The 12753-nt window shown below is 44.9% G+C and overlaps 1 protein-coding gene across 1 annotated transcript; it reads right to left on the bottom strand.

Moving 5' to 3' along the window:
• Positions 1–555: 555 nt before the first annotated feature.
• Positions 556–12212, bottom strand: NENF (neudesin neurotrophic factor). Its single transcript, XM_019549449.1, has 4 exons — positions 12045–12212; positions 5535–5595; positions 2747–2850; positions 556–2436 (listed from the first exon to the last, which is right to left on the bottom strand). The coding sequence occupies exons 1-4, from the start codon at positions 12195–12197 to the stop codon at positions 2260–2262; spliced, it is 495 nt and encodes a 164-aa protein (XP_019404994.1). The 5' UTR covers positions 12198–12212; the 3' UTR covers positions 556–2259.
• Positions 12213–12753: the final 541 nt, after the last annotated feature.

Here is a 12753-nt window from a genome sequence, read left to right as displayed (position 1 = left end):
CACACCTGGAAGCAGAGTGCTGCAACAAGCTTGGAGAAGAAAGAAATAATGCCTTGTACTTTCATCAGAGAAGCTCCTCCATTACTATTTTTATTATTCTTTTATTCTATCATTTTTTCACCACCTCTTACACTTAGCCACCCATTTCTTTGATGCAATAATTCCTTAAAATGCAGTTCTGTCAGTAAATCTTTCAATGATGATGTGCATTTTGGCACTGAATATTCAACCCGATTATCATACCCACCTGCATCAGACTGTAAACTATATATTTTATATTTATACAGCAACCAGCATGCTGATGGAGCTTTCTTCTACAGCCAATTGACAATTTTTTCCATCAATTTCAATTTGTAGAAAATGATTTTTTGTCCATAAAAACATTTAGAAAACTTCAATTTTACTCAAAGTTTTCTGTGTTTCGAGGGAAACCAAAAATAGGGAAGTTTTCAAAATCCAGAATTAACCAAGTAAGTTTCATGCTTTTAAAAAGCAAACAAAAATCCAGGATTTTTTAATCTTAAAAATATTTAATCCAGAAAAAACTGACCGTGGTGACGTTTTTCACCAACTTTATTCAGTCCCTAGCTTTATAAATACTTCATTTACAGCTGCTTACATTTACAAAACACTTTGATGTAATTAAATGTCACAGGTAACCCAAAGTGCAGAGGGGCATTTAAGAACTCTGTGGCAAAGTTAGGAATAAAATCCCAGGGTCCTTGGCTTTAATTGCTAAACTTCACTTCTCAGCGGCTATAAAGGAGGCATAGTTTACTGTAAATATGAAAGAAATAAGGGGCAACCAAGGCAGTTTATTCTGTCAACAGATAATTGTTCCCCTCTACCATGAGAAAAATAAGCAATCTAATAATGTACTCTTTGAAAGAAAGCACCCAGGAGGTTAATGTAATGGAGCACAGTATCTTTGAGAAACTGGAAGCAACTGCTCAGTTTTTCAGCGCTGTTTTAACCTGTTACAGTGGCAGGTAAATTTTCATAAATTACAATTCAGATCCTACTTCAGTTAATGGAAGTCAGTGATTATCAGCAATTTGTATAGCCTAAGCTCTTGATGCCTCTGGTTGCAATGTAAATTAAGGGCAGTCTGACAGACTTCCAAAAGAAATCTGACAGAAGGATCTGGCGTTGTATATTAAGTTAAACAAAAAGGGAACACATACACCTCAAGGGAATTGCAGTGGTAGTGATGAAGTCAAGAAATGCAGTAATCACAGAGAAAACCTGAGGGGGAATTAAAAATGAGAAAGCGCCAGTAATGGCAAAGAGATTATCTGACAATGCAAAGATACTGGGAATATTCAGGTTATACTGAAATAACCACAATAAACTTGCACTTATCAGTATGTGAATAAAGACTATAGAATAAAAATATATTCTAAATAGTAACTCCCTTGTTTTGCAGGATTAACAAAGTGGAGGTTATGAAGATAATCATCATAACTTAACCTAAAATATGAATATTATTATTAGTTTAAAAAATTCTTAATTATCTTGAAATTGCAATAACAGTCTTAAATATTTCAGTATTCCCTGGGAAAAAATGTAGCCTTTCCTTGCTTTATATCTTTCAGCTTGTGCACAAATACAGCAAATAAAATGTATTTAATAATTATATTTTGGGGAAGTCAGCAGGTTTGTATCCAAAGGTCTTTAAAGTCAACACATTTAACTTTATTAGTGAACTTTAAAAAGGGAATTTATAAAGTTGAAGGGAGAACAGATTTAACTTTATTAGTTAAGGTTACAACCCTAATAAGGAAGGGAAACCTATTTTAAAGAGACAAACATAGAAGTGAAGTGAGAGACTTGGTTAACACAGTAACTTTGTAGCAGAATAAGAAATGGAACTCAGGAATTGCAGACACACCAGTCTTTTGCTTAGCTGTTACATAGCATTTTCTCCACTTTAGGGGATGGGATGTACTTTTAATTATGTTGTTTGTTTGTTTATTTTTTAAAGAGAGAAATAAAGACACTGGCAGTGGAATATTTTATGGAAAGAATCCTGTAGTCCACAGGAAATAGTACAACTATGTGCCACTGATATAATTTAATTTGGTTCACTGCTTGGAGGAATTCACTACAGTAGTAAGGCTGTCAACATCCAGAGGACTGCAATTTAAAAAAATGATAAAAAGATATACATATGCAATTCCTACGAAGTGTTCTTCCTTTTGAGAAAGGCTAGTGTTTTACAGTGACTATCAAGGGCTTTTGGGGATGCTAAATCATATATCAAAACTCATCTTTAATGCTGAAATGTGGTTGATCCTCAGGCCTGAAGTTCAGATTGGGGCTGCCATCCTCATTCAGAATTCTTCGAGCAGTGTAGCCAACAATAGGATACTTGGCTTTGTAAACATTATTGAAGATCTCATCCAGGGACTTTAGCTCCTCTTCTGTGAGTCCTGTCTACATGAAATATGGACAATGACAAAAATGCAAAAATGTACATGCATATTTATGCCGTATTTAAAAAGTAAGTAAAATCAAAGGACTTGATAAGTGACAATGTGGAAATCTGCATAAGAGAAGGGGTCTTGAATAATCTCAGCAGAAAGTAATTAAATATTACACTGTTTCCAAGAAAATAAACATCTGTTTTATGCAAGGCATTAAGTCCAGCATAACTATGGAGCACCAAAATATATTTCAGTGAAATCAAGTAAAAAAAAGAGTGAAACTGCAAAGAAGGAGTAAGACAGACAAGCCTGTTTCTTACTGTGTCATGAGTTAGATCTGCCAGATCAAGTGACATCTTTGCAACTCCTCGTGTTGAGTCCTTTCCAACCAAGGCATTGTATGGGGCACCTTTTCCATAAAACTCTGTTCAAGGAAAAGAAGAAATCTAGTACTGCTCAGACTCTGAATAATGATGACACTGGTCCACATTCTGTGCTGGCTTACAGCAGCATGTCTTTAGCCCATTATACTTCTGCATGAGCCAAAACCAACAATTCACATCCAGGGCAGATATGGAGGCAGGGTTGCATTCACATGCCCCTTTGACTTTACATGCACAGTGAGTTCTCTGAGTTCACTAGCTAGTTGGCATGGGTTTTTCCAGAGCCACTGCTTTCACATACCTCTGGAGCCCAGCAGGTGAGCGTTACTGCCATTCACCCCACCTTTGCTGCTGTCTGAATTTGGCATGAGGAAGAGGATGCAGGGGACAAATGGAAGTGGTGTTTGCCCCCTGGGCTCCAGAGCCATGTGAAAACAGTGGCTTTAGTAGGAGCCCATGCTGGCCAGCTGGCAAACAGGCACAGGCAATGCTTTGGTAGGTAGGAGCCCATGCTAGGGTGTGGCCACACTAACCCTCATTCCTCTCCTAGATCCACCCGTGCTCATATCTGAGCCTTTTCCTTCCCAAATTTTGTTGAAATCTCCAAACAAACACTTAGGCTGCCCTCTAACTGCACCATTCTGGACACAGAAATTGCATTGTTAAAACTCTTCATGTGAGCTAGTTCCTACCTAGTATTGTCCTCTGACCATTTAATATTTAGAGCTGTGTTCCATATTCATAAAAAAGAGAGGTTCCATACTCACGAATTTATAATCTAATGTCTTGTGTATATTAGGGTAAATCAGCTTGTATTTGTTAGCTAATGTGTTTAACAAGCCTTGAGTAGACAAGATAGGGTGCCTTTATCACTGGCTGAGTGAAACATTCCTACACAAGGTCTTTACATGAAACTGCGAATACCTTTTAGACTGCAGTCTAGATAAATCCTGAGATGGCATTTCTTTGTCTCCCTTACCGTGCCAGTCTGTGCTGGGTTGAAAATATAGTGCTCCATCTGCACTACCTCCCTCGTCAGAAGCACAGTGCAGAATGGCATGGTAAGTGAGCAGTGCCATCATGCCCAGAGCTTATTTAGACTAGGGCTCAGTCTAAGGTAAGGAACAAATGGCTGTATGTTTGTGTTCTGGCATAAATGTTCAGGAGGTTTTCATAGTGACCTTAATAAATGTGTTAATTACCTCAAGTTAACCAGCAAATCCACTAACTAGGTAAAGAAAACATAACACAGACACAATCTAAATGGGCTTTATCTTAATTCCAAAGAAGGTGTGTCTTTTACCCAGTGTAACTAATGCATGTTAACTATCTCCTGAAAAACCCTAGATTAGATCAGAGGTTTCCAACCCCCAGGCTGTAGTGGGTTGGCTGCTGGACCAAAAGTCCAGAAGTGACCGGCATACTCAGGGTTACCATAAGTCCAGGTTTTCCCGGACGTGTCCTCTTTTTTTGGCCCCTGTGCTGCATTCAGGCGGGTTTTTAAAGTAAGATCAAATGTCCAGGTTTTCTGCTCTCCCAGGCTGACTGCCTGGGGGGTGGCAGCAGTGGGCAATGTAATTGGCTGTTGGGGGTCATGTACTCTCTGTGCGGGCTCTGGCAAGCTCCCAGGTAAGAGACAGAGAGTGCGTGTGTGTGAGCCTGCATGCGCACAATGCGGGAGCTGCTTGGGCAGCAGGGCTGGGAGGGTGGGGGTCTGTGGGTTGGGAGTGAGGGGTACCAGTAGGGCTGATGGGGCAGAGGCTGCAGGTCCAGAGTGTGGGACACTGGCAGGGCCGGAGGGCAGGGGCTGTGGGTAGGGTGAGAGGGGCACCACCAGGGCTGGGAGGGAGGCAGAGAGCTGCAGATCAGGAGTGAGGGGCACGGCGGACACAATGGGTGACACTGGGTTGGGTATGCAGTGCACTGGCAGTGCCAGAGGCCTGAAGGTTGGGAGTGAGGGGCACCAGCAGGGCTGGGTAGGGCAGGTGACTGCAGGGAGTGAGGCGGGGGAACAGGGTGCTGCTGTTTGGGAATGAGGGGCACTGGCAGGGCTGGGGTCAGAGGGTCTGTAGTGAGGAGCAGCAGCAGGGGTGGGGGGTGGCTTGTTAGTAAGGGGCAACAGAATCGGCAGGGGCAGGGCACCAGCATGTCACTGCCCACCCCCACCATCATATTCCCACCCCCTAGAGTCTACGTTCACTAATTCAGACAGACTTAATGTACACTATAATCTTTTCTCCACTAGGATTGAAATTTGGCCTAGCTAGGATGTAAGATAACATCAGGTTCCAAAGTGACTGCTGAGACATAAAAAAAGCCTCAAGAAAAAGTGAACTTTATAAATGAGAAGGAGACAGTTTGGGCTGTAAATCAAAGTTCATTGAAGCAAGAGGTAGTTCTTCCATTGACTTCAGCAGACTGTGGACTGAGCTCAGAAAGTAGGTATGTGGGGGGGGGGGGTGACTTCACTCTGTCAGTACCCAAGCTAGTTAAAGTTAACTTGGGTGTGTCTGCATGTGCTGCCACTAGACAGCTGACTGCAGCTTACACATGGCCTCAGTGTGGGAAGGTGTTGGAGAAGGAATGAGGAAGAAAACAGGCATGGTGTTTGTACTTAAACCGAATTTGAATTTCTCTAATAGTCTGCCACATTTAAGAACAATGATAGGATGACTGAGGAGAAGAAAAGGTGGGGAAGAAACCCTAAGGAGAAATCAACTCTCACCTTTTGCAGAACTAACATCAAAAACCACTCCTTTCACTGCCATGTAAATAGGCTGACCCTCCTGGAAAGAAACAGAGAGGCCAGTATGAGCTCTAGAGGTTATTACGTGGAGAAAAAAGCACATATTAAGATGGAGCAGAATACTCAGGAGAGAACAAATTCCTCGCTCTGTATTCTGTATCCACTTTAGTCATGACCACTGTGCACTAAATTCACATCCAGGGGTTTTTGGTCAGCCTAAAAATCTATTACATACTTGGTAGGGAGGCAGGGGGAAGGCAAAGAAAAAGATTTCTCCTTTGACAGTGAGAAGCTGGCATTTATACAATATGGCATTATGAAGGATGTCAGCTGCCATCCAGTCGTGCATCCCTATGTCAGCTACTGGCATTGTACAGTAGAGCAAAGAGAGATTTCTGGACCATAAAGGGGTGGGGGAAGGAGGGGAAGGGAATGCCATAAAGCTGTAAGTCATAAAAATTTAATGCACTCAAAAATATAACCAGCACTCATTATCTGATGTTTATATGAAATCTCATCGTTAGTATCAAGAGATTGGCTCTAATAGTATTATTAATGCTGCTGTTGTACACAGAGAGACTGTATCCTCCCTGTTCCCATTCTGAAGCTTGTTTTCACTATTTGGATACTAGTCAACAGATGTCTGTTGAAGGCACGTATATATTTATGCTCTATAGAGCTCTCTCTTGCTTCCACAGGCAATAACTTGAAATTCCAGGATTAAATGCCAGTATTTGAAATCATCCATGACAAACTTTTAAACACTTAATCTCAGGAAATGATAGTTCCAGGTTTCTTTCTTTGACTGCCACTTACCCGGGAATCTAAGGGTCATACAAAACACTTCCCTTTTCTGGAACCAGGTCATCATCCTTGTTGTGTTCCAAGATCATTAAGTAATGTATTCTGTTCTTAGATGAAAGTGACTGATTGTTGCCTGAGAAGCAAGGGTGTAGGGCATTCTGCTTGGACCAGTAAATGGCAGATAAAGCAAACGCACACACACAAATCTGATTTGCTTTACTTAGGAAACAATTGCTTCCATTGTGTGCTTTCCTCAAAGAGATTTTCTCTGTCAATAAGATGCTGGTTGGTGTCTTCTTGACTTCTGGAGAAAGTCCTGAGGAGGTCAGCCAGCAAGCTGCTCAGAGAAGACATCCATATACATTACCAAAGGATTTTATCATTCTGAATTTAAGACAGCTGACATTTCTTTACTAGCTAAAAAAGCTAAAAAGCTAGAAAGCTAAAAAACTCTGAAACTGCAATGTTTGTGTCATTGTTGTGATCCTGTCAACACCACCTACATATCTGATTAAATGACCTAATAAAACAGGAGTAAGCAACCCCCAACACATGTGCCAGAGCATGGCATGTGAAGCCATTTTGCTCGGCACACCACAACTAACCCAGGCTCTGGGCAGCTGCTGCTGGCCATAGAGCCCAGGCTACTTACAGCAAACAGCTGTACCAGGCTCTGGCACCAGCTGCATGATGGCAGCTGTGTTAGAAATGCGCAGCTTGCATCTTGCACCTGATAAGAAAGAAATACTGACCAAGGCTCCTTTCTCCCCCGGTCCCGCCTTAGCCTTTCTCATGCTGATTACAGAAGCTGGAATTCAATTGACTGGCCTTGGGATATGAACTTTTGGCGAACTGTTGTAGTTTCTGGGCATGCTTAATGAACTGTTGCATATTCATCTCTCCGCCCCACATACTTAAGTAGCTAATTATACTATACATGCAATGTATGTAATGATGTAACTACATGTATGCTTGTATGAAACGGAAGTAGCTGTAAGAGTTCTGGTGTCTGCACACGTGCTCAGGAGAGAGAAGATAAATTCTGCTTGCAAACACAATTAGTTTGTCAGAAGCTGATTTGGGCATTAATACCCCACTCTGACCTTGTTTGCAAACAAATACATCCTTTTGTACCGGCTGATGACTGTGTCTGTGATCTTTGCAGGCCTCCAGAGAAACGAACTTTTGTGCAACAGCTGCATGCACGCCTTTGGACACACAGAGGGGAATGGGCCTGGGGCAGCACAACCCTGGCCCCTCCTCCACAGCCCACCCTGAGGAACATGTGCACCCACCGCCAGCAACGAGCTGGGCCAGGGCTCCACAGACCTCAGTGCAATGGTTTCACCACCTGCTGTGAGCAGCCTGGGCTCTGTGGCAGGCAGCAGCTGCCCAGAACCAAAGCCAGTTGTGTCAGGCAGCTGGGAGGCTACAATCCGCTGCACCGAGGTCTGTGGAGCCCCCACTCAGGGCCCTGGACCCTGGTACAGGTATTTGCAGCTTGCCCACCACCAAGTGCAAGTAGCCCACATTGTAGTTGCTACCGGCTGCACGCACACCTCAGGGTGCATGCCAGGGAAGAGGCTGGGGCAGCATGGATCAAGCCCATCACAGCTCCCCCACCCATGTTGAGGCATAGGTCGAGGTTGGGGTGTTTTTTGTGTTTCCAGCCAAAAACATTGCCAGCCCCTGGAATAGAACACGAACAGAAGATTGTTTGGGGTACAGTACATTTAGTCTGAAATCAGTAGGCCTAAGTATCCTGCCTTCTAGGCCAGTATCAGAATAAGATACTTCATTTAATCTCAACAGCTTTCAAAACTGCAGAACTCATCGTGAGCAAATAACTTTGTAAATGGGAGGAATTTTTGTTGAGGTTTATCTCACTAGAGACTGCAGCAGTTTGGAAAGGTAAACAGGTAGCCATGATGCTGAGAAATGTGGAGGCATTCAAGGCAAGATGTGAAGGAGAAAATATTTGTATTTCTGTATCTTGCATGATTTGATACTTCTGCTTCACAACATTCTACAGACATCTAAAAAATGAGAAACTGTCTGTAAATGCTTGTAAGGAAGATCATCTCTGGTGTCTGTTCTATTTTTGTCCGAAAGGAAACAGGAAGAATATCCCATTCTGTTGCTGTACCGGTTGCTGTGGGGGAGGAGGAAGCTCTCTCATACTGGAGACACTGGGGTCACTGTCTGATGATTCTAGTAGTTATCTTGATCATCCCAGAAGAAGCTATCACTGCTGCAAAGACAATTAAGATCTCTTGTCTCTGAAATACCTGAGAGAGTAATGGTCTTGTTTTATTTGCACACTATGATTTGGGAAGGAACTTCTATTGTTACGTGTGCCAAGGTGAGGAAAGTACTGTCGAGCTCTTCCTGCATTAATCAAAAGTGCCAACTCTTTGACCGTTTTATGACCTATCTATCAAGGATTTTTCAACATTTACATATTTAATGGCCATGGATAAGGAAAAATTAGAGTAGGAAAACAAGAACAGTGAAACCTGTATTCTCTTCCAAATTTTGCTGCTAGTTTACTGTTTGGCCTTCAGGAAGTTATTTTTATTTAGTTCCCTGAAACACTTGGATAAAGATGCTAGATACATACAATTATTAGTTTTAGGCAACATACTTCCTTTAAGAAGGGTAATATGCTTACCTTCCTTTCTTTACAATACTGTAAATGGTGCTAGGAAGAATTTATAAAAGTACTTCAGAAATGTCAGTATTTTTTATACAAGAGAAAATTCACAACCATACAGAGTTATTACTTTGCAGACAAGTCATGCTTGGAACTATTTGGTTAAGATTTCAACACGAACATCAACTATACTTCTTAGCCTCAGTATCATCCCCACTCTAAGCTTAAATTACAAGTCACAGATGCCAATACATCAGGAAAGAATTCTGGCCTGCAAAATGTGATTTTACCACTGCACCAAATGAGGCCCTTCTTTTCAAAGTGCCCACCTGCAGCAAGCAGATCTCATTGATATCAACAGGAACTTGTAGGAGCTGAGCTGTTTGGAAATGGAAAATCTAACCAACAGATACCAAACAGCCCCCTGCCTTCACAATACAAAAAGAGTCCTCACTTCCAATGCATCCAATCATTTGTGGATTGTCACCATCAGTTGGTATACTGTTTGTTGATTCCTTCAGCTGATCACTACCAACCATTCGTTCTTGGCTGCTTGTTTACTGACCAGCAGGGGGGTGGGGTTGGTGGTATTATTTACTTGACTAACTGCATAGTTGGGAAGAGAAGTTAAAGCTGTAATTCTCTGTGTCCCCCCCCCCCCATACCTTTAAGGGTGCTGTGGGGTGCCATGCAATGTTAGCACTGTTGGGTGTGGAAACACGATTCACATAACAAAGCCAGGGATTGACAGTGTTAAAACCAGTCAGACCTGTTGTGCACTTTCTGAGTTCTTTACAACAGAAGAATTGCTCTAGTGTTTTTCTGTAGTCAAAACAGAAGTGAAAACTAAGAGCTGGCATTTTCTGAGGGGTGTCTCAAGTCCAACAAGGGATGCCTTGAATCTAACAAGGATGAGGACCACCGTGTTACACAATCCTCCCCCTATCCTACTTACTGACCGTATTAACTGACCACACCGACTCTTTGCCCATGTTGTCTTTCATACTCTCCCTTAACTGTCTGCCTCCTCACTATACCCCAACCCCCTTTACATTTCTCATCAAATAACCTAGTTTTCCCCCTCACTTTCCCCTCTACTCACTATTAGCCTCCTTTCCCACTCTCTTCATTACAAGGAGAACTTTAATTTAGCAAACGATTTGCACTATTAGACTGTGCATAGAAGACCAGTATCATTTTTATTGTCTTTTTGTAGTCCTGGCTCTCACTCCCCCCAACCTGCTCTAGCATCAATGTTTCTGCCATTTCTAAATCTGAATTGTAAACTACTTGGTCTGTAATTCTACATGCGTGCATACAGATAACTGCTTACCTGAGGCGCTGTATTAATCTAGCTAAAATTCTTACAACACGACAAACCTAGAATCAGGCAGAATTTGTATAAATGTCATGGGGACCTCCCACTTTATAATTATTTGCCATTATTGTTAGGGTAAAGGAAGATCTCTGTTAGTTGCTAGCTGCGTAGGCCTGGCAACACATAGCCGTCCTGTTTGTACGTAGAGGAGGGGTGGTGTGCAATACGTGAGCCTGCTCAGACATCATGCATCCCCCACAAGAGAGCAGGTTCGCTTGTGGGCCAGGTGAGTCACCCCAGAGCAGTCCCATTTCTTAACACAAAGATAACTCCTCACTTACAGCCTGTCCTGCTCTCCTTCCCCTGCCTGTCATAGAGAAGTTGGCCTCGAAGAGACCTTTAGAGGTCATTTAGTCCAGTGGTTCTCAACCTTTTTTGTACCGGGACCCATTTGTAAACATTGATAGCCAGTACCGACCCAGTGCCCCTCACTCCTCACCTGCTACCCCCGCCCCTGGGCCCCAGCCCCCACAGAGTGTGTAGGGGCAGGGAGGGGCAGGGGAAGCCCTAAGCAGCCCCTCATAGGCTGGACCTCTACCATCCTGCAAGGGAAGATGCAGTGGTTTCCCACATTTTTCTCCTCTAAAGGAGAATCTATTTTTAAAGTGTGTTGATCCATTTTTAAAGGTTGTTCGCCATGCTTTCATATATTCTTGCACCCCCCTTTTGGGTCATGACCCATGGGTTGTGAAAAGTCCAAACCCCTGCCTGAGGTAGGACCATCCCTATGCAAACCACCCCATGCAAACTAGAACATAAATGCTGCATAGGGCTGCAGTCAGTCCTGGCACAGCACGGACCTAGTATCCTAACCTACCTGGCTGAAGCAGGGGAAGCATGGCAGCTGACTTCCTGCTTCTATTTGAGTTGGCCTAATACAAGATACGGGATTTACCCAAAGCCACCTTACGAAAGGTGTCAGCGATGCCAGGTAAAGAGCCAGGCACAGAGGAAAACAAACCCCTGCCCCAGTCCGTACGCCTGTCCTGTACCACAAACCTGCGGCTACAGTGGGCCCCCTGCATCCAGTTGCTCACCACCACCCCTGCTGCTGACATTGTTCCCACTGGCTTCTTCGGCCGCTTGCCACCTCCCCAACTGCTGCCGGCTTCTTCGGGGCAGGGGGCCCCCAAAAATTGTGGGCCTGCCCTGGTCTGGGGTAATATCTAGCACCGTACCTAGACTCCTGGGTGTACTTTTAGTTTCAGGCCTCCCTTCGCCAGAGAGAATGATAAACATAAAGCATTGCTGTATTGCCAACTCTCATGTTTTTTGGCCTTGTTCTTAAAGTCTGTGCTTTGGGAATGTAAAAAGCGTAGCTCTTTCTTTTATAAATATATATATATATATAGTAAATACATATTTGGGGCTGGACTCGACGATCTTCCGAGGCCCCTTCTAGCCTTACAGCTGATGGATCTATGAAAGAAAGAGCTACGTTTTCCACCTTCCCGAAGTGCAGACTTTAAGAACAACGCCGTGAGCGCCGCGTGCCCCGGAGGCGAGGCGGGGGGCGAGCGCCCGCAGACGCCGCTGGGGGAGTGGGCGGGGAGCAGGGGTGGCGAGCGGTGCCCCCGTCTCCTCACTGCCCCGAGCCCGCGCTAGTCCCGGCAGCCTCCCCCACAGTGGGGGGGCCGGCCGGGCCGGGCCGTACCTGCTGCCCGCTGTACCGGGCCAGCTCGGGCTCGGTGAAGAGCCGCACAGGCGCCTCCGCAGTGGCCGCCTTGAAGCGCAGGTCCCACTCGGCCGCCGCCAGGGCCCGCAGCACCAGCAGAAGCAGCAGCAGAGGCCCGGGCGAGCCCGCCATGGCGCTGCGGGGCGGGGCGGGGCGGAGCGCGGGGTCCGGGGCCTCCCCCAGCCTTGCCTCGGCCCCCGGCCTGGGTGGGCATCGCCTCCTCTCCCCACATCGGCAGGAGGACGCCGAAGGAGCGCCCTGGGCCCCTTCTCTCGGCCGCCCAGCACAGGGTTGCGCGGAGCAGCCCTGGCAGGGCTGGAGGGTGCCCCGCGCAGCCCCCGGTGCAAGTCAGCCTGGCCAGGTCTTTAGTGTGAAGTGATCCTTTTGGAAGCACAAACGTATCATAATCGCTGGAAAACTATCGTGTGCCGAAAAAAAAGATGCGAATAAGTCTTCTTCTTGACGTTGTAGGGCTCCTCAGAGCTCGCCTGTGTGTGTGAGTGAGAACTAGATGCTCAAAGGCGATACACTTCTGTATTTTGAGGCAGGGGGTCATAAAAAAAATACTGGCAGCAGGTGCACCCCCTGCAAAAAGGTCAGCGGCACCTGTGGGCAGTCACTGCTCAGCGCACCTGATCCCTGATCAGCCCTGGCCAATGCTGCCCGCGGCACCTGCAAGTGGCCACCA

The sequence above is a fragment of the Crocodylus porosus genome, unplaced genomic scaffold (genome assembly GCF_001723895.1).
Source record: "Crocodylus porosus isolate Cpor-Errol unplaced genomic scaffold, CroPor_comp1, whole genome shotgun sequence".
NCBI classification, from domain to species: domain Eukaryota; kingdom Metazoa; phylum Chordata; order Crocodylia; family Crocodylidae; genus Crocodylus; species Crocodylus porosus.
Note: the sequence above shows the minus strand (reverse complement) of the source record. Positions and strands in the feature narration are given on the sequence as shown.